The sequence below is a fragment of the Cyanistes caeruleus genome, chromosome 21 (assembly GCF_971803275.1).
Source record: "Cyanistes caeruleus chromosome 21, bCyaCae1.hap1.1, whole genome shotgun sequence".
Classification (NCBI taxonomy): Eukaryota; Metazoa; Chordata; class Aves; order Passeriformes; family Paridae; genus Cyanistes; species Cyanistes caeruleus.
In genome coordinates, this window is record NC_141721.1 from 288,254 (window position 1) to 310,148 (window position 21,895).

General features: G+C 53.5%; 1 protein-coding gene across 14 annotated transcripts in view; it reads right to left on the reverse strand.

Annotated features, from left to right (window-relative positions):
- Positions 1 to 21,584, reverse strand: part of TSPOAP1 (TSPO associated protein 1) — a 55,291-nt gene extending 33,707 nt beyond the window's left edge. For 7 of the 14 annotated variants that reach the window (XM_086859401.1, XM_023939028.2, XM_086859399.1 and 4 more), the window contains exons 1-6: positions 21,231 to 21,583; positions 10,072 to 10,179; positions 8,390 to 8,518; positions 6,268 to 6,444; positions 2,847 to 3,101; positions 506 to 613 (exon numbers count right to left, since the gene is read on the reverse strand). In XM_086859401.1, the coding sequence (XP_086715527.1) occupies positions 506 to 613; positions 2,847 to 3,101; positions 6,268 to 6,444; positions 8,390 to 8,518; positions 10,072 to 10,179; positions 21,231 to 21,500 (1,047 nt within the window). In that variant the 5' untranslated portion in view covers positions 21,501 to 21,583. Of the gene's footprint in view, positions 1 to 505; positions 614 to 1,888; positions 2,137 to 2,846; positions 3,102 to 6,267; positions 6,445 to 8,389; positions 8,519 to 10,071; positions 10,180 to 21,230 lie in introns of those variants that run through there. The other 7 variants (XM_086859397.1, XM_023939021.2, XM_023939024.2 and 4 more) reach the window with 2 other exon arrangements.
- Between the last annotated feature and the right edge of the window lie 311 nt (positions 21,585 to 21,895).

A 21,895-nucleotide genomic window follows, 5' to 3' on the forward strand; every position in this document is an offset into this window, starting at 1 on the left:
AGAACAACAGAGCTGTATAAACTTTTCATCTTTAAACACCAGCTGTATGGTTTTAGCTCCTATTCCAATTCCAGTGACACCTAACAGAGCACAGACATCCTGTTGATCTGCAGCTACTCACCACCCGTCAGATCAACAGGAGCTGCTAAACCTCCCTGTGCACTGTCTTAATTGCTAGGGTACACAAGGGACACGTTCCTCATCCACATCTGTCCCTAGCTGAAAAAAGTCTAAACCAAACACAGCATGGAACCTTTTTTGTTTCCCTCTCATTTGAGTGACATATTCCCCTGTCAGCCCAGCACCTGGAGCTGCCACCCAGCAACACTCTGCATGCAGATGGCCTGTGTTTCCCTACCAATTCCCCAAACTTCCCACTTTTGCAGAGCAGCTGCACCTAATATGACTTAGTCTCCGAAATCTCTACCTGGATTGCACATGTGAAACCCACAACAAAAACAAGAAAGTAGCACGCTCCTTACCCCAAAGCAGGTTCATAACTCACCAGCTGCTGTATCTGTTTAATGCTCTCCTGGTTTGTTACTGCATTTTTAGGAGGAAAATTTTCATGGCCTTCAGACACAGGTCCCAGTGGTTGCACACCTGGCTCCACCTGAAAGCAGAAGAGATGCCAGAGAGCTCAGGGACATCCTGAGACTACAAAGCACGCCAAGGCAAAAGGGACTTTTCTGGCAGTACCACCCAGGAGAACAGTGCTCCACAGGGAACTCCTGATCTCTGAGCTGCACCACTTGACATGGAGAAAGCTGGACACCTGTACCATGAGGAAGCAGCAGGACTTTATGAATCCACCTCAGCCTTAGCCTTCAGCTGACCTCTCCTTAGACATGGGGCTCCTCATTTCATTCTGCACCCCTTCAGTGCTGGGGGATCCATGGGATGAGGTCTGAGCTCCCTATATAGCCAGTCATTAGGGCACTGTCTAAGCACTGTATCTGGGACATGATTTTTGACTTGAAAGACTTGTAGGTTTTATCTACATCTATATTCATAGCTCTTCTGCTGAAAGCCTGAGAGCTACAGGCTCTACTGAGCCACCACTGGGCAAGGGGAGGGTTTTCTCTTGGGTAAATATTCAGTAAAAACTAGAGGACTGAAAATGAGGGAGAAGGAACTGTGCTCTGCACGTACTGATGTAGCAGAGACAAACAGTGATGAGGGCCTCGTGACACTGAGTGATTACAGAGACTAATAACCGTTTAATAAAGAGTGCTTAGACAAAAGCATTCCTTTTGGGAAAGGGAGAGAAAACTTCATTATGCTATCATATAAATCAATGCCACAGCGAGCGGGATGCTGCTGCACGCTGCTTCCCCAGCACAAAACTGACAGAGAAAACACACAAAGGAGACAATGATGAACACTGAATAATGGAAGAGGCTGGAAAGAAACAAAAGAAAAAAAAAAAAAGGCTGAAGGAGAGGGGTCTATAAATCCAGGAGTGAATTGGAGTAGATGGACAAGGAATGAATATTCAATGCATCTGCTCTAAGAGCCGAGGGGCAATCAACGAGAGCAGCTGGAGGGAAGGCGGGGGAAAGATGCGCAGCCCGATCTCCCAGCGGGGGATGTGGGATTCTATCACTCTGAAAACACGGGGAAAAACCCGCAGAGCCCCCAGGAGCCAAGTCCGCTGGAGCCCGCGGCTCGGAGACCCCTGACCCGGCGGCCCGGGGAGCGCAGCGGCAGCCGCGGCCCGGCCCCGCGGAGGCCCCGGCCCGGCCCGGCCCCTCCCCGGCGGGGCCTCGGGGCCGCCCGGCGCAGCCCGGCCCTGCTCGATGGCGGCGCTGCCCCGTCCGAGGCCCCGCGGCACCCCCGGCCCAGCCCCGGCCCGGTGCGGCCCCGCTCGGCCCCTGCCCGGCCTTACCTGTCGGCTGCGGGGCCGCGGCGGGGGCGGCGCCCTGAAGCGGCCCCGGATCTGCCGGGCTGAACCACTGCGGCCGGAGGGGCCCCGGCGCTTCCGAGCGCGGCCGCACCGCGCGGGGCCCCGGCCGCACCTGGCCAGGGCGAATTCCGCCCCTTTGCTCCCTGCAGCTGCCTCCAGCTGGAGGGACCCCGATGCTGGACCGAGTCCAGAGCAGGCCCCGGAGCTGCTCCGAGGGCTGGAGCCCCTCTGCGCTGGAGCCAGGCTGGGAGAGCTGGGAATCTTCACCTGGAGAGGAGAAGGCTCCAGGGAGAGCTCAGAGACCCTTCCAGGGCCTAAACGGGGCTCCAGGAGAGCTGGGGAGGGATTTGGGACAAAGGGTGGAGGGACAGAACACCGGGAATAGGTTTCCACTGCCAGAGGGCAGTGTTAGATGGGCTATTGGGAAGGAATTCCTGGCTGGCAGGGTGGGGAGGGCCTGGCACAGGTTGCCCAGAGAAGCTGGGGCTGCCCCTTCCCAGTGAGAGTCCAAGGGCAGGTTGGACAGGGCTTGGAGCAGCCTGGGATGGTGGAAAGTGTCCCTGCCCGTGGCAGGGGCTGGAATGAGATGTGCTTTTAAGATGCCTCCAATCCAGACCATTCCATGATTCTATAAAGAAACATTGCCTGCTTTCCTAGGTGGAAAAACACAGCACGGGAGCCGTGTGCTAGGGAAAATGAGCAGCTGAGCTCCTGGCACGGCTCAGTGTCCCTGTGCTGGTGTGGGCTGCCAGCAGCATCCGTATCTCTCCTCACCCTGAGACCTGGTGCTGGAATCCATCTCTTTGGAAACAGCACTGCGCCTGTTTGCAGCAGATGTGAATCACAGCCCTCACCTTCTCCAAGTGAAATTCCCTAAGAACAGCAATTAACTAGGTAATTAAATAGCCAAACTTTCCGATTGATGACCCAGTTGTCTCACCTCTCTGCGAGCTCTCCCTCCCAGTGCTGGGTCTCCCAAGGCCTCCTTCAGTCGAGGTGCACTTGTGAGGCAGGAATTTGTTGGTCCCAGGCGTGTGGCAGCACTGGGCACAGTGCTGCCTGAGCTCATTTTGGAGGAACGCAGACACTCCTTGAAATTCTTGAGCGCAATCTGCCTCTGGAGCCGCAGCACCTCTTGCTGGGATTCCCGCAGCAAGCGATCAAATTCGATGACATTCAGGCAGTGAGGGTCATCCTGTGGGAAACCAGCCATGGCACCATGGCACTGACAAGCTCCAAAAGGTGGGACATGACACATTCAACATGCAAACTCCAAAAGAGGAGAGGCTGGGAAAACCCAGCTAGCGTGGCACACATGCATGGCTGATTCCTGGGTCTCCAAAGTGTCAAAACTCACTTTATGCAAATACATTATTCCTTGTGAAGATAAAGCCCAGCCTGTAATGCTCCTGCAGCTCTCCCAGCGTGATGTGCAAGGCTTTTCCAAGCTTGGGCCATCTCAGCATAGGCCGGCAGGGAGCGTGGCAGGATAATAAAATTTCACAGCCCAGCCAAACCAGAGCTCTCGCTGCTTTCTTTGCTCCCTGGTGTGGGTGTGTGGGCAAGCACCGGTCTTTGAGAGGTCGCAGGAATGAAGAACATCTGGGATTTGGTCAGCTCTTCATCACGATAATACTTGGTTTCCTAACATTCTTGATCTCTCTCCTCTCGAGACAATATGTGTGATGGACACCTATCTGTAGTACAAGGGTCTCTCCCATCCACTCACAACCCAAACACAGCAGCTTTTGGAGGAAACCGGCACAATCTGACTCACAAAACCAGGGAGAATATGTCACCAGCTTGTTTGATTCTTCAGATTTCCAGATTTCAGGAAGCTGAAGAAACATGTACCTGCTGCATGTCCATACATACAAAATCAGATTATGAAAACCTGTCTTTACAAATCTGCTGTTGGAGGAGACATTGCTCATTCCCCTGGAAAGCTCTTAAGCCAGAAAATTCAAGACATAATTGGTATCCAGGACAAATTTAATCTGATTCCCTGTTTGCTTCTTATTTGCCCTAAAAATAGTGTGTGCTTTATAAATACACTTTGTGGAGAGAACCATGGTTACTCTAATGCTGCAAGGGGGAAACTGAGGCAGCATTAATGGGAACTGATTGTAGATTCAAGAAGTGAGCAGCTGGGCTCCCTCTGTGCCAGTCCCATGTTCAGGCTATCAGGGCCGTAGTTCTTTAAACAAAATTGGCTGGGGCTATGTATAAAATCTCCCTTCCCCCACCACAAAAAGGCAGCTATTCCCAACAGACAGCGTCTGGAGCCTGGGGGAATAAGGGAGTAAAAAAAAAAGCTCAGTCCTCCCCTCAGTTTCTATTATACCCATCCTCTGCAGCTGTTCCTCCAGTCCTCCATTTCCAAGAGCCCATGCTCCAAGAAATTGTGGCCTGGATTTAGCTGGAGCTGGGGCTTGGTTGGAAGCAGATCACTGGCACTGTGAGTGATCTGCTCCTGAGCTGTGTTTCAGGAAATTATTTTATTCCATCCTAAGAGGTCTGGCTTTGCAAAAGAAGGCCAATGCATTTGCAGCCCAGGGTGCAGGTTGTGAGTCCTGCTACTGACAGGGAATTGAGTGGATCCATTTCATAGCTACTGAAAAATTTCTGCTGATTTAAATACCCAAGATTAAAATTGATTTGGTTACAAACTCTGAGCATGCACATCATATCTCTGCATAAAACACCCTTCATTGGCATAATGCATTTTGCATGCTGCAGACAGATTAGGGGGATTTGGAATTTTAAGTAGCTAGAAATTAAAATTTAATGAGTGGTTTGCTTGGAAGAGAAATGGGGAAAAACAAGATCAGACAGAATGGTCTATATTACTCTTCTGTGGATTCCCTGCTCAGGGATCAATGTCCCAGGTGCTGGTGTCACAGACAGGGTCACCTTTTGAGACAGGGTGGTCACCCAGGTCACCCAGGTCAGCCTAGGAAGGCAGTGACTGAATTTGTCAGCTCTGGGGGTTGCACCCATGTGCTTTTTCTTAGCCAGGAATGAATCTTGCTCACCCACTTCTGTCACATTCCTTTGCAATCTGTCACTCTCCTGTCCCTAGCTGGCTCAGGTTGCCCAGCACACTGCTAGGAAAATCAGAGTGCTTTGGAAAGGGTCTGTTCCCTTTTCTGTGCGGGTCTGAGGTGAGAAATCAAAGGAATGGGAAGGAAACTTCTTGCTGACACTGTAGAGCACAGAAAGACCTGGATAAGTTCGTCCTGTGGTTTAATGCCAGGAAAGATCAATGGGGCAGCCCTATGCAAACACCAAATACACACTATTGTTCTATACTAGAGAAAGACTGAGAATCTGCCTTCAAACATGCAGCTGAACTGAACATATGGGGAGCTCAGGGACAAAAATAAAGCTGTTTTCAGTGAGGAAGTATTTGTCACCTAAATACCACATAAGTAGGACAGATAGAAGTGCAAGTGTTCAGCTAAGCTGGGGGCAGAGAGGTAGGGCAGCACTTGACCACATTTGCATTAGCAAAACGGGGAAACCAGCATGGGCCCAAGTGTTACTGAGCTCCTCTGGAGATTTGAAGTGACCTAAACAGCAAGCATCCAGTTTGGGAATCAAAGATGTTTTAGCCACCTTGAGTGGGAACCAGCCCCAGCTGCCTGCAGAGGCTCCTTTCAGAGCCATCACAGAGAAGAGCTTTGCAGGAGCAACACAACTGACCAGTCCTAGATTCTGGGATGAGCTGAATTACCACTTTATCCCACCATTTATATTGGCATGGGCTGTGCTGGTACTGAGGGGAATGGAGATCATCAGCCCAGGAGCAGACACCAGCACTGGGGATGGTTTCATGAACACCCAGCCCTGCTTGGTGATTTGTAGCTTTCGTCATAAACATGTCAGGAGGCACTGAATTATCACCAGTCTCATGGTGGCTGTGACTCCTCAGAAAGCTGCAGCTCAAGGCTTGGGATCTAGACTGGTTTTTGGGAATATGCTGGTTGGCTTCTCAAAGAAACACTTTAAAAGGAGGCCCTGCTTCTACATCTTGCTTGCAGCTCAGCCCTTTGAAAAGTCACCCTGTGTCTGTGGCTTCTCAGGGGTTTCCAGGGAAGGAATTTTAGTCATTGCTGGAAATGGCAGCTCAGATCCATGAACTGATGGAGGGACAAGCAGGGTATCCCCCAACACACTCTTCTGGAGAGATCTGGACATTCTCTACCACACACTCCTCCAAGTGTCCCCATTCAGCTCACACATCAAATCTACTCCCCTATTTTTAGCCTGCACTTGAGACTAATTCCCCTCACACCACTTCCATCACTGCTGTTGTGCTTGTCCCCAGCCCCAGAGTGATGTCCCACAAAGTGTCTCACCTTCCCTGCCAAGAGTTTAGCTTGCAGTTCCCGGCACTCCTGCTGCAGAGCTTCAATCTGCTTGTCTTTTGCCAGGAGAGCACTGGCTTGCTCTGTCAGGTCCTTGGCACGCTGGCAGGCAAATGCTTTTTTGCACAGTTCCAGGCTGGAGCCCTTCAGAGGCACCGGAGCAGTTACCTACACCAGAGAGCAGTGAGGTGTGTTTGTGTGTGATAACCACACCCTTTGGTGTCCAATAACCACCATCCCCTTACCATGTTCCATTATCACCACCCCATCACCCAGCACAGCGAGCACTGTCAGAAAATGCAGCCCGACCCCAAAGGACAGACCTATGGAAAAATAGAAGAGGGAAGGCTGGATAGAAAAATGGCTCAAAGAAGAGGTGGGAAGGACAAGGTACTCAGTAGGTACAGCCAGCACAGGGGCTGCAGGCAGGACAGAAGTGGGGAGGGAAAGGAGAGAAAAACAGGATGAGGTAAAAAGGACAAGAGAAGGCACCAGAGAGAAGGGGAGAATGGCAGGAAAGATGAGCCTGGGATCAAATATAGCATGGGATCAAGGAGAGAGGTGGCCAAACCAGGAAGAGAAACAGAGATTCCATGGGTTTCTGGTAGGAAAGAGCTTCAGCATGGATGGGCAGAAGATAGAGGGAAAGGCAGAGGCTAAGGGGAGCCCAGCCAGGGAGGGCCAGGAGGAAAGCAGTTTGGGTTCACATGCTCCCTGGGAGGGAGGAAAGCATAAGGTGGAGATGGCAGTGTGCTCACGGGGAGTGGGGCAGGCAGGGACCTGCAGCTGGCTGAGTACAGGCTCTGCCCAGGCAGGAGCTGAGACTGCCCAGCACAGTGTCCCTGAGATGTCCCCATGCCTGGAGTTGGCTCTCCCACTGAGTACCAGCACCACAGACTTGGATGAAGCGGCAGCTCAAACTGCCTGTTCATCCCAGCCCTATGGGCAGTGAGGATACATCCAGTCCCTGGCTTTATCCTACCATGCCTCTCTCTGCCCAGCTCTTTTCATCTGCACAAAGCTGACAGTCTGGGAAGGGGATCCTCTGCTGCCAGATCAGGCAGAAGGAATCCTCTGTGTGAAGTTTTCTTCCCCAGGTCTTCCCAAGCCTCTCATGTACGTGCAGAAGCTGTGTGGCCCTGGCTCCTCAGGGCCCCTTCTCTGGGTCTAGCTCCAGCCCAGCCTGCACAGGGCTCAGCCATGCCAGCACTTGCTGCTGTCAGGACATCTGGGCCAGCACAGGAGCCCAGCACATCAGCTCTCCAGGACTTGCACAGGCCCTCAACTGTCCCCACTCCAAAGTTTCACTGGGGAAACAAACAAAGCAATATTTGCATAGGTGCTGGAGGGTCTGCAGAGTGTGTCAAATGGTTTTTTGTAACATAGTATCTGACAAGTCCATCTGTCCCCCAGTACGTTCCAAAACCCAGTGGCAGACCGGCGACACAGTGCCTGGGGACAGACAGGACAGCAGTGCCAGGAAATCCCCCTACCTGCTCTACCAGCACAGCTTTCACTTCCTCCTTTCTACCCTAAATGACTTTAATTCCCCATCCCAATCCCTGCTTTCCTTCAGGAAGGTGTGCCCAAGCTGCCACACCCTACAGCCACCTCCCACTGCTGCTGCACCATGTCACACAGGGTTCACAACAAGCTGCTGTTGGATTGGAAAAGGGAGAAGTCCTGTGGTTTGCACAGCATTTCCAGCAATGTGTGCATGGGACAGAGCTGTCTCTCACCCCTTCCTGTTTTGCTTCACCACACTCCTTTTCTTATTCAAATCCTTCCTGTTTCTTTCTGATGAAGTCAGATGAATTATTTTCATGACTTGCCCAAAGAAACCTGAGTTAATTACTTTAAACTATGACTTTACAGTAAGAAAGCAAGCAGGAAGAAATTCTTCAAATCAGTCCCCAAGAAGAGTAGAGAAGCTGGCGATGGCTTGGGTTGGTGATTCTTGCTCTGCTATGACGTGCAAAGCATGTTTGCTGTAGGTTTAAGAAAAAGGGAAAGGAAAGACCTTTCTAGCTCAATGGAAGTAGAAAACCAAAGGTCCTGGTGGTGAGGTGCTCTCCAGCCCAGCTCCCCAGCCATGGAAGGTCCCAGCACCCACCACTTTGAGGTTTGCCTCCTGGAGCTTCCGGGCTCTCTCCTCCAGGCGCTTGGCAATCACCGCCAGCTCCGCGTTCTTCCTCTTGAGGTGCTTCACCTTCTCCTCTGTCTGGGGGAAGCAGCTCCTGCGCTGGAGAGCAGAAGGAGAAGTTGGAGGTAAGGCTTTGCTCAGGAGCCAACATCCCTGCTTCTACCTGACCTGCGTAGGGCACACAGGCCCCTGTTCTCCTAGAACTATCCCAGCCATTGAACACCAATCTCTGTTGCCTCTCCAGTCCTGTGTTTTCCTGGTAATTTGTTAATGTGATCTCTCAGTCCCCATGAGATGCCTCTCACCCCACCCCAGACCATCCCACACGGTCTCTCTCCATCCACCACATCCCCATTGCAGGCTCTTCTAGGATTCAACCTGACTCCAGGATCAGGTATCCTGGCCACCCACCCTTTGGGCTTTCTCTCCCAGAATCTTCCCAGTTTATTTCCCCAGGATTACAGGACTCAACACATCCCTGAGGATTTGTACTGCACCACCACAAGCTTATCTGTGTCCTTTCTGTCCTGACACCAAAGTATGAGCAGGAGAAGGCGACAAAGGACTTTATGATATTTGCAAAGCAAATTTCCTTTTTTTTCCTATTGATTCTGTTTGCTCTTAATCCCCTTTTATTTGTTATCTGTCTGTTCCAATAAGCTGCCGCTTGCCAATGGCTCCTTCTCCCAAGGTCAAACCCAGATGTGTTGTGCTGTATTTCCACATCAGCAGAAACATCAGGTCAAGTGATCCTCACGATTATTTCCTTCCCTCCCCCTGTGAAAGTGCACCATGGGCTTCTGGGCTGGAAGGCTGAGACTGATTTTTGAGAGTCAAATTTGACACACAGGCTTATGCTTCACTAAAATCCAGTTGACTGATAAGGGGTAACCCCTCAGGGTCCAGGTCATGCTGAATTTATGCTTTTAGTGTAAGAAAATTATCTAAAATATGCAATGGGATTGATTTGGATTGAATGGGATGATATAAATCTGAAATACTGATTTCAGATCAGTATGGCTGGGCTGCACCCCCACACTGCAGGGCTGGGTAAAGGGTGATGCTCTCCAGGGAGGATGCAGGAGGGGAACATCCCCTCTTTCCTGAGAATCCTGGCTGCCCACCTGGGGAGCCAGGGGTGAGGGAGGGTGCAGAAGGCAGATGGCCCAGGCTGTGGCAGCCTGGATTGGCTCTGGGGTGCAGCTGGGGAGGATCTTGGTGCTGGGCTCTCACGGGGGCAGGAGGCAGTGCTGCACTGTCACCCAGAGCCAAGGCTGAGTGAATCAGTGTTTCTGCTTTTCCAGTTAAAGAGGAAACAAGAGCAACTTCCTCTCCCATGGCCAGCCCTGCTCTGCACTGCGGGGAAGGGTCCAGGCACCCAGGGGACCCAGAGAGCACCCAGACCTCCTCTGTCCTCTGGCACTGCCCAGATTATCCCGTCAATTCAAGAAGCATTCGAACAACAGTCCTGCACATGGTGTGACTCTTGGGAATGGTTCTGTGCAGGGCCAGGAGTTGGACTTGATGATTCTTGTGGATGCCTTCCCACTCAGCATGTGATTCTGTGATCTCTGAGCTGGCAGCCAAGAGCAGCTCTGTGTGTCCAGGACTCCCTCCCCACAGAGCACCCCACAAGCACATCTCCTGCTCACCAGCAAGCTGTTCTCCTGGGCCAGGCTGGAGCAGCGGTGCCGCAGGTCCTCCAGCGCGCTCAGGAGCTTTGTGTTCTGGCTCACCAGGAAGCTGTAGTCAGCCCCACTCTGCAAAACAGCACAGAGAGGCAAGGCAGGGCTTCACCTGCCTGGGGCAGGGGCTGCAGGTCCTGCAGGATCACAGGATTCCCCAGGGGCAGTGGCAGAGGGGCTGCAGCCTCAAAGCAGCCCCAGCCCCGTGGTGAGCCCGTGCCAAGGGCTGGCAGGGTCAGGGTGCTGGTGGCAAAGTTTGGGACGTGGGGACTGATTTCAGGAGGAGCCAAAGGGCTGCACGTCCACTGGGGGACAACTGGCCTTTGAGGCCACCCTGAGGGTGACAGCTGCCATCTCCATGGCTTTAAGAATTCTTTTAGCTTCCATCCAGGGAAAAAGCCCAGACCCTTCTGTTATTCTGAGCTATGCCACCATCCAAACAGGCTCAGGTGAAACACAGGCAGAGCCAGCAAGACCCAGGCAGGCAGAATACAGCCCTTGGCACCGCAGATGTGTGCTGCTCCCCACGGCTAAGGGACCCAGTGGCCTCCAGCAACACACAACTCTGGAGACAACCAGACTTCCTTGGCCTCTTCCCCACGCCAGCACTCGTGTTTGGCCCAGGAGAGTACCCAGGAGCCAGAGCCCAGATCTTCCTCTCTGTGTCAGCCTTGGCTCCAGAAGAAGGTGACATGCAAGATTCTTTGCAAACACCACCTTCATTTTGCCACCTCAAAAGCAGCAGCAGCAGCAGCAGCAGCAGCAGCAGCAGCAGCAGCTCTGTCAGGAGCTGTATATAGAGTTTTGTGGTTGCTGCTTCCTGCCGAGAGCAGCTCACCGCAGGCTCGCTGCCGGAGCCGGCTCCAGCGAGGATTTCTGGGCGTTAGCAAAGCTCAGAGCTGAGCTGTTGCTTCACAGCTGCCATATGGCAGTGCCTCAGGAAGATCCAGCCACATGTGTTCCCAGCAGCCAGGCAGGTCTTGCAGGACCCACTCCCAGAGCCCAACAAGTCTGAGTGGCCGTGACCTTCCCGGTGTGCAAAGCTCTGTCCTGCAGTTTTGCAGCCAAAGCTGGAGGGGAAACATCCCTCACTCCCAAAGGAATGCTGCCCAAGCTTTCTGGGTAGCAAGTGCTCAGACAGGAGTTCAGCTCTAGGATGTCTGAGACTGGCTAAAACTTATTACACTTTTGAACAAAACTGGTTTCTCCATCGTGTCCATTGTAGAGACAGGGCATGAGACCAGCACCACAAAGTGCCCTGCTGCTGAATTCCCCAGCATGGTGCCATGCCCATGGCTCTCCCAGCCTCCCACACCTGTATGGAAATGCCTTGACAAAGCAGAGAGGGAAAACACAGCTGAAGGAGTTTGAAAACAACAACAAAAATCAGAAGATGACACCCAGCCGTTCCATCAGCCTCACGTGGTGTCTCTGGTCCCATCAACCCCTTGAGACACCAGGATATGACGTGCCACGAGCTGACAGGCTTTTGGCAGCGTGGTTTGTAGATGTCCACCCTCCCCACAGAAATCCCAGGTTTGTGAAAGCTGGAGTGAAATGCCCCAGAGAAGGAGACTGTACTGCTACCCACATATGGGAAAGCAAAAATACATCTTCCTCTATTTTTTTTTCTCTCCTAGGCCACCAATCCTGGGGACATCACACTACAGCACCTGGATGTCCTCCCCTGCTCTCCAACAACTTAGGGCTTATCCAGGGATGGTCAGAGTAGGTCCAGAAACAAAGGAAATCCCTGGACCCAGCATCTCAGAGATGCCAAGAAGCTCCTTTGGGAGCCATGAGCACAGCTCTGTGCCCAGTACCAGCTCCTGCAGCATCAGCCCCATCCTTGCAGATTTACAGGGACAGTGAGGTGTCCTGGAGACCATTTCCCCCATCACCAGCTCCAGGAGCAGCAAAGCACTTCCTCGGCCTGGGAATCCACAAAGGGGGCACTGCAGGTGATAAAGAGGGGACAAAGCACAGCAGGTCCATGGAGAGAGTGGTCCTGCCAGCATCTCCTGTGCTGTGCATGACAGGGCCTCAGGCTGGCCCCCTGCTGCCACCCCCAGAGCCAAGCAGGCTGTGATGAAGTCAAAGTGCATTATTTCCGCCTCCTTGCCACTGCCAAGAGGCCTCAAAATTCTTGTTTGTGGTTGCCCTGAGATGGGGCTCGCACTGTGAGCCAGCAGCCCCTGTGCTGAGATGGGAGCAGGAGAGCTGATGTGCTCCTGCCTCCCCCAGCAGGCAGCCAGGGCTTACGGCATCAGCAGCATTTCAGGAGGGGACAGTCAGCACCTCCAGTGTGGCATGGGGATATTTTGGGTACCTACATTCAAATTTCTGCATTTGAAACCCCATTTCTGTAGCCATAAACAATTTCATCAGGGCAGGATGCAAAGGCTCATAACCCCTCACCCCCACCACGCCAGGCTGTCCCCAGCTCAGCTCAGGTTTCATGTCACGACTCCAGAGCCCAAGACATGGCAAAGGCTGGCAGGTCCCTTCCCATTCTGTGGATGTTGCCACCTCCCCGGGCAAGGTGCCACGGAGCAGAAGAGTGTGGCTGTGTGCTCCAGGCTGGGGCCAGGCATGGGGCCAAGGCTCCCCTGTGCCTGCACGTCCCTCTGCGGCCACAGCTCCCTGGGGCTTTGCCCAGAGAGGCACAAGGGACAGCAGCAGCGAGAGGATGAGGAGGCAGGGGATCCTTGCTGTGCCAGGACGTCTGTCCCGTGCTGGGACCTCACTGCCACGGAAGCTTTGCCAAACCTTCCCCTTGGCTCTAAACCAGCACTGGCTGTGTCAGCTGAGCCCTCCTCCAAGACCACGGAGAGCCTGGAACTGAAGGGCTGTCTAGACGTCATCCCACATTCATTAAACATTCATTTCCTATAATGAAATGGCTTTTAATTTATCAACCACTCTGCAGCTCCTTAAGGATCCCGCGCTGCGCAGCGCAGCCTCGCTGCTGGCTGCACTCAGGGGTCCCACGCTGCTTTTCATGGGGAGCTGGAAGAAATCATCAGGGAGGAGAGACACAGAGGCTCCCCACAAAGTCACCCATCTGGATGAAGACATATAGAAGTGTGAGTAGGAGCTGGAATCCAAATGCATTCCTTGGTCAGAGAGGTTTTCCATGAGCTGGCTGGAGATGGTCTCCAGGCAGCCACATTACCCAGATCAGGAGCATCCTCGGCCACTAAAAAATCAACCTAAAAATTAACACAAATGACGCGGTCTTTTGCCACAGGGAAAGTTTCTAAAATGACAGGAAGGCAGGAGCAGAACAGCAGGGATGCTGAGGGAGGAGAGCAGCAGGCACATGTCTTTGAAGCCTCCATTACAGGGGTATCAGCATCATTTGTCATCTCTTTTGACAGGTAGAGCCCAAAGTTTCTCCAAGATGCATTGAGAACAGCAAAGAAAGAAAAGCCTCAGCATGGCAGCTGCCAGAAAACTGCTGCTTTTCCCCCTGAAATCTTCAAATGCACTGGAGAGCTGCAGGGAGAGGTGCCCAGCCAGGCTGCTAAATGGGTCACACAGGCAAAATCCCTCTGCAACACCCAGCATCCAGCACAATCCTTAAAGTCCTGCAGAAAACTTGCAGGAGGCCATCGAGTGCCAGTAAATCAGGCAGGCACTGCCTGCAGCCGTGCTCTGCAATGCGGCTGGGGCTGTGCCTGGCACCCACCAGCCCAGGGCTTCCCCAGCCAGCCCCAGGGAACAGCCAAAGTCTAAACCCATCCTTGCTTTGAAATCACTGCTGAAAGCCAGGCAGGGAGGAGGAATTTACCTGGTAGCCCCATGAGCAGAAGGTCTCAGGTAGCTTTTGGAAGCAGGTGGGCACACAGGTGATTTGAAAACAAACCTGATTTGAAGGTGTGTAAACCACTGGTGATTTCAAGATGCCCTGACTTCTCCATCTGCAGCTGCTCCAGGGTCCAGCTCCTGGGTTTGCTTTGCAGGAACCATCTCTGAACACAGCCCCCCTTTGCAGACACCTTGCAGAGTGATTTCCCAGGTGAAGCTATCCCAGCTCTCCTGCTGTCTTGGATATATTAAACCCATCACCTCTCCTTCATTTGAAATCATTGTCCCCAAGCCTCCACCATGTCAAAGCCCTTTAGCTGCTCGTTCCACCTGACTTTAGTAATTAGTTCCCTTAACTTCTCAGTCCTCTTCACTAGGAAATTATGCCCGTCACTGCCAATCCATTTTCTGCTCTTCCAGACAGTTTCAAGGGAATCAACCACCCCACAGGACAAAGTTATTTTCCTTAGGCTGCTCTTCTGCAGTGCCCTCACTGCATATCAAAAGCAAGGCAGAAACAGCCTGAGCTCCTCTTTGGTCAGTGGGCAGAGCCAGCCCCAGCCAGCACATCCCCACCAGGGAACAGGGACAGTGCTGCCAAAGCTATGGGAGAAGTAAGAGACATGCCTGGGGTGGAGTTTGGTTATCCTGCCACTCCTCTGACAGGCAGTGTGTCCCACTATGCTTGTCCTGCTTCCTTCCTGCATGTTGTGCTGTTCCTGGTTTCAGATACAAACATCTCCATTGTGCCTTGCCTTCCCCACATGTGCTGTGTGCTGCCACCTCCCCTTCCCATCACTCAGCGTTTTCTCCTGTTGCCCATCCTCTTCCAGCCTGATACTTGCCCTTATTTTGTGATTTCCTCATTTATCTGATTTTTATCACCCCACATAACAAATTCATGGAAGAAAAAATCCATCTGAGGCTATTAACTTCAAAAATCTTGCCTCCAGCATGAGACGTGCTGGAGCCATGAACTGGAAGATATTGAGGGAATATTCAGGGGAGCAGTCACTACACATTTGCTGTTTCTCTGCATTTCCCCAGGCATCCTCTCCTGCACACCCTCTGACCACTGCCAGCTCTTCATGTGCTCCTGACTGGGTGTTTAAAATGAGATGCAGCTAAAATTGAAGTTTTGCAAAACCAGGTCCTCTCTATCTTTAAACCCTCTGTGGAAGCACCATTATGAATCCCAGGAACACAAGCCCAGCTATTCCAGGAGGAGAATAATCAGCTCAGTAGCCCTGATGGCCCTGGCTCACTGTCCTTTGATGAGCTCAGCTTCTCCAGCCTCCCAGCCAGGGAGAAATTAATGTTCCTGCAAAACTGAGACAGGGAGGAATGTGAGTGGAAAATAAACTCCCAAGGCAGAGGATCAGCTCTCCAAAATCCAAGGCTGCAGCCGGGTCCAGGGTGCAGTGCGGCACAATTCCTCACCTTTGACAGCAAATCCAAAAGACGAGGATTTGCAAGGAGATGAGAGAAAATGACACTGAAATATCCCACGGCTGCTGGGAAGGTGGCTCTGAAATGCTCCTGAGGTGCTGGACATGTGATGCTTCATCCTTCACCATCAGATAGAAAACAGGGCAGGGAATTGTGAGGAATGAAGGGTTTGGAGAAGCCATGGGGAACTCTGGCAGGGGACAGGTGCTGCTCAGCGCAGGTTCTCATCTGGCTGGACACTGCTGGTATCTCCAGTTCTTTGGTTTTCTGGCTGGTTTTCTCCTGGCCCTGCTCTCCAGTGGGCTATGGAGACATGTCCCTGCTTCCAGAGGGCCACGACCTGCCTGGAGCATGATGTGGAGGCACGACAGGGTCTGTGTGGCCCCAGACAGGCTTTCCCCAGCCGTGAGCCAGCCCTCTCTGTGTTAAGCACAAAGTGTTTTTGCTATCCCACCTTGTGTGTGGCCACAAACTGCAGCTGATCCAACCTGCAGCAGCACCAGCTCATGCAACACTCCTCAAACACAGGAACATCACCCTCCTGCTCCTGGGCCACTGCCTGGCTCCTGGCCACCCCTGTGCCCCCTGCAGATTCTTTGCTCCCTACACACCTTGTGAGAAAGATATTTCTGCATTTTGTAAGGTGAAAAAAAAGTACAAGGCTTGTTACACCAACTGCCCTTTGAACACTGGTATCCAAGTGCCTCCCTTGTCTCTTACCAGCTTCCAGGAAGATTTGGCCAAGCTCCCCTCTTGGTAAAGCAGGACTGGGCTCCATCCCCACTGCACTCAGGGGATGTTGCTGTTTCACTGCCCCCCTGGGGAATGTGTGGAAGACAGGCTGTGTACCATAAAACCTGGTCTGTAACATTCTGATGCCAAGACATCTAAGCTGTCTTTTTCCCCCACTGCAGAATTTTCTGGGTGCTGCTGAACAAATCATTGAATCTGCAGAGAAGTAGCTCATGCAACAGTATTTCAACTATATTTGAAAAATGCAAAATGTAGATGTGGGAAGCAATGTGTGAAAAACTTCAGTGCAAACACAGAAGGACGTTGCAACCTCTGCTGCTGTGTACTCATGCACATTGCAAATCATTTCAGCTAAAGCACGGCTACTGGCTTACTATAAGACATTTTTGGAGCTTTTGTTGCTTAGCTCCAAGCAGAGTTCCCAGCACTGCAGGCTCAGGCCCAGACCACCCTGAGGTCTTTGTGGAGCATCTGGACTCTTTCTGGATGCCACGTGCCAGATAATTCTATTTTGTGAACATGCAAAAAACCCCCAAACCCCTGGTGGAGAATGATAAAATTTAGTTCTTTCCAGGTTTGGTATTTGATGGCTGGAGTAGGGATGATTGTTCTCTGGTATCTCATCTTTCCTGTAACAGAAATTCTAATCCAAAGAAACACTCCCAATAAAGGCATGAGGCTGCTGCCTTCACCCTGGGAGCCTGGGAGCTGCAGCTCAGTCAATCCCCTGCCCATTCAGAAGAGCCACAGCGCTCAAAGAGGATCATGGCTTGCAAAGTCAACACCAGCTCTCCTTCTCACCACAGCCTCAGCAGCAGCACCCATGATCACAGGTGAGCTTTGATAAGTGGAAATACTCAATTCCTCACCATGTTCAGCTCTGAAGAGGCATATTTGCTCTTCCACCTAGCAGAGTACATCAGGGAGTTGAGGGGCAGATTTTGTATGTACAAGTCAGTTTTTGCCCAGAAATCTGCACTGCAGGTTCTCACCCACTTCTTCCTGTTTCCCAAATCCCTGGCAGCTTCCCAGGGCCCAAGAACACCTTTTCTCTTTGTTGGCTAAAAACCTGCTCTAGTTGCCTGGGCTATGGCACGGTTAGATAGGAAGGAATTGTTCCTGGCAGGGTGGGCAGCGCCTGGCACAGGTGCCCAGAGCAGCTGGGGCTGCCCCTGGATCCCTGGCAGTGCCCAAGGCCAGGCTGGACATTGGGAGCTCCTGGGACAGTGGGAGGTGTCCCTGCCCTGGCAGGATGTGGGACTGGCTGAGCTTTAAGGTCCCTTCATTTTCATGAGGCTGAGCACTCCCAAGCCAAGGAAAATTAATTTACTCCGATTTTAAACATGATGGACTGCAATCTTCTAATTGGGATTGCAGGAAATGGCAAGAACTGGCTCCATTGCCCAAGGTCTCCCTGTCCTACTGCCATCTTTCATTCTGCTCACCTACCCCTCCCAGTCAAGGGTGCAGCTCTGCACCTCAGACACCAAATGAACAGTTTCCAGCTTTGCCTCTGGAAAATCTGAAGCTCTGGAAAGACCACAAATTCCTGCAAAAGGCACTAAGCTTATCATTAAATGTAGCTTGGCCTGAGCACTTGATGTGGAGGGTATTTACCAGCATTTTATAATTGTTCCTGTGTCTCTGCTTTGTTTTATTAAGCCCCACTGGGACCAACAGCTTTTTGTGGCTATTTAAATTCCTACTAAGTTGAGAGCTCCTTGATTTAAGCATTTTCAGTTGGGTTTACAGATTTATTGAATATTCTTAGCTCCACATGACATCAAGGGAAGCTGAGGCTTGGATTTTAAGAAATTCAAATCCAAAGCAAGCTCTTGCAATTGAGAAGAAGTCACAAGAACCAGCTCAGAGCACCCTAAGTGTGCCCCTTGCCTGTGTGGCTCTGGGATGGGAGCAGGGAATGGTCAGCTGCTGAGCTCATCCCTTCCATGAGTGAGCTGGGGAGCCGGGGGAGATGAGCAATCCTGGAAGGGAAGGATGCAGGGAATTTGCAGAAAGTGAATCACCTTGATCCTCTTCCCTTGTCCAATGTAGGGCACCAGGAGGGAGCCTTCCCTTCAGCAACCCACTCCCAAACCACCCTGAGTTTTCCAGGGCCAAAGCAGATCCCTCTGGAGCAGCATCCCCGGGGAGATGCAGGCAATTGGGTTCTTGTGGGAAGTGCTCTATAATCCATCTGACATCATTCTGGGAACTTTCTAATTTCCAGACAGACTGTATCTGTGCCACTTTAACCCCGTTCTTCCTACACAGACAATGTTTTTCTTCTTCTCTGATATTCATTATTTGGATTGGGATCCCACCCCTGCAGTGCCTGGAGATTCTCAGCAGGAAAGTAATTTCTTATGTCTCATGTGCACACAGAAATTTTGGGAAACGGGATCAGAGCAATTCCAAAGGCCCAGGAGGAAGGATACACTTGTGACAACCCCCAGACAGCATTACCCAGGGGGCCATGGTGGGATGCACTGCTCTGCCGAGGAGCTGGGAAAGCCTGCAGTGCCTTGCAGGATGTAGGGACACCTGACAAATGCATGAGAGATGTGGGCACAAATCTCAACAAGGAAAATTCCCACCAGGCTATGGAGAACATTCCTCTGGTGGGATCCCAGCCCCTGGAGATACCCAACACTTGCCTAGTCAGGACACGATCAGTTTCTTTCGTCTCTGGAGCCTTCTGGGAGCAGGGGCTGGGTAGGAGGCTCCAGGTGTGTCCCCTTGTCACACCTCCCTAACTCCAGAGTTCCTCTGCCAGCTCCCAGATGGGAGAAGGGCAACAGCTCTCCACACCCAGGAGAGAGCCAGGCAAGAATGCCAAGATTACCTTGACCTACAGCATCAGTGCCTCCCCACAGCCTGTCCCCGAGGCTGAGCAGGGGTGGGGGAGGCTGGGACACACAGCAAGAGCTTCATCATAAAATCAACATCTTTAATCCACTCTGTCAGTGATGAGCCCTCAGGAGGCTCTTCCCCACACCAGAGAGGAGTTCCTGGAGGCAGCTGTCCTGTTCACAGGATGCAGCTCTGACATCCCAAGGACAAATGTCCTAAAGGAAGCCTGGCTCTGGCAGCAGGACACAGGACATGTCCCAGCCTGGCCAGGAGCAGTCAAGCTTTGGAAGGGAGCGGTGCAAGCCTGTCTTGGCCCCAGCTCTAAAACAGCACCTTGCAGGGTGCCACTCCTGGTGCCCAGCAGCACCAGAGCACTTGCTCTGCTGGGGACAGCAGCACTGAGCTCCCTCCTAGGCCTGAACTGGAAGCCTTTCACATCCCTAAAACCACTTGGCTCCAGGAGAAACTGCTGGATTTATTTTTTTTTCCCCCTCAGGAAAACACAAGATAACCTTTCTGGAGATGTTAAGGATGCCATGGTACCACCAGCACCACCCCAGTGACATCACAGTGCCACTGTGGCACTGCCATGATGCAGCAGAGTAACACCAGTCCCACAGCACCCTCACTCTGGCACCAGAGCACATCACAGCACCACCAGCCCCACCACAGCACTGCCCCAGTACATGGTGCTGTGATGGCACTACCATGGGGCTGCCAGAATGCCATGGGAGGGCTCCCAGCCAGGCAGGAGCCTCCAGAACTGCAGGAGAACACTCAGTGCAGAGCAAGGACCAAGGCAAACCGGCAGGCAAAAGGATGGCAGGTGCTCAGCAGTCACCTCCATGGAGCCCAGCGGGGCACCCACTGCAGGGATCAGGGCACAGCTCCCAGCACACAGCTGCAGTTCAGCTGCTGGAGCACCCACAGGCACCCTCTGAACCTGCCCTCCTTCCAATCCCAGCCTTCCCACCAGGCTCCCACCGGGACAAGCACCCACTCCCTCCCTTGCCAGCGGGCTCTCCCAAAGGAAAGCGCTCCAGGGCACTGAGCAGGGCTTGCAGAAAACTGCTCTAGTCCAAGGTGTCCCTGCCCATGCAGGGGCTGGGATGAGATGTCTGTAAGGTCCTTTCCAAATCAAACCATTCCAGGATTCTCTGAAGACAGTAAGTCTGGCACAACCGACTGGACTGCTGGGATACAAAAGAGGGGTGGGAGCAGAAATCCATCCCATTCTGCTGTCCCAGATTTTGACTGCAGTGCTTCTGGCACAGCCAGGGCTGGGGCCAGAGTGAGACCAAGGTTCAATGTGGTCTTTCCCTGAGCATCACCATAAACAGCCCTTCAGAACAGACCCTTAACAAACTGTGCTGGAGTGAAATCACGTTCTCACTCGGTGGATTTCCAGGGGCGCCGTTTCTCCCGCAGGCTGCTCCAGGCTGGGCTCAGCAGCACGGCACAGCCTTGCTTAAAATGCCCCTGCTACACCTCGACCAGCACTGGTCAGCTCTTCTCCCCTGTGCTCAAGAAGAAAAAGTCAGGAGCTGTTTTCTCCCCTATTTTTAAAGCACCACAGAGCTTCCCCAGATCCCAGGAGCTGTTATGAAGATGGCTGATGTTCCCCATGGGAAAAGGGTGGCAAACTGTCTTAAACAGGGTGAGCTGATGAACTTCCTAGATCTCACCTAGATCAAGGCGGTGAGACCCTGAGGAAGCCTTTTGGGCTGATTTTAGGGAGATGCTGCAGGGGCCGGGCATTGCACTGCCCCGAGGTGCCCGGGTGCTGCCTGCAGGGACCGGTTCCTCCTGCAGCAGAGGTGCTCCAAGCCCTCCAGGGCTCCCCAGAGAGGAGAAGGGATGCTCTGGAAGAGGGTGGCAGTGAATCATGTCCCTGTCACCACCTGCAGAGCCATTGATGCTGCCGGAACGGGGAGATGCCGCAGGGAGGGCTCAGTCTTGGCTGGTGCGGGGCTGTGCGTGCTCCAGGTGGGCTCCGCCAGGCTCCGGCAGGACCCTGCACCAGTTCCAGCGCCTTCCAGCACAGAGGCAGCTGGAGGTCCTTGCTGAAGGGCAGCAAAGGCTCCCTTCTCTCCCGGTTTGTGGGGCAGGGGCTGTGGCAGGTGCCAGCCCCCCGGGGATGGTTTTGTGGCTGGCTCAGCCGCAGCCCCGGGCTCCCAATTCACCGTGCCCGTCTTGTACCGCGGTGACATTCCCCCTCCTGTCCCCCCGAATGAGCAGACACAGCCCGACCCCCGCCTCACCTGGGGGGATCCGTCTGTCCGCTCCATCGCTCGCGGCGGCCTGACGAGCTCCGCTGCGGAGTGAACCCGCTGGGGGTCCGGCGGGGGGACGGGAGGGGGTTCCGAGGACTCCTCCTGGGGCTGGGGTGCTCCGTCCCGCTCCGACCCCGGGGACAGCTGGCAGCCGCCCGTGTCACCCCCCTCGCCTTCACGCGTGTCCAGGTCCGGGCGGGCGGGGGCACCGCGCTCCGGCTCCTGCATGGCTGGGGCAGGGCTGGGCTCACTCCGCATCGCCCGGGGCTGCCCGGGCCGTCGGGAGCCGGCAAGGGAAAGCCGAAGGCATCAGAGCGGCGGCGGGAGCAGCCCGGGCCGCGCTCCTCCGCGCCGGGGCCGGGCCCGGGGGCGGCCGCAGCAGCAGCAGCATCCCCGCACCGGGGCTGGCTCCGTCCCGCAGCGGGAATGAATGGCTCCGTCCCGCAGCGGGAATGAATGGCTCCGTCCCGCAGCGGGAATGAATGGCTCCGTCCCCGTCCGGATCCGCGGCTCCCCGTGCGGAGGCTGCTCCCGCCGCCCTCAGCCCCCCGCCGCCCCCGGCCCCATGACGTAGCGGAGGGGCCGGGGGAGCTGCCGGTCTCTCTCCGCGGCCCCGGGCAGCCCCCGGCGCAGCCGCCGCTGCCGAGTCATCA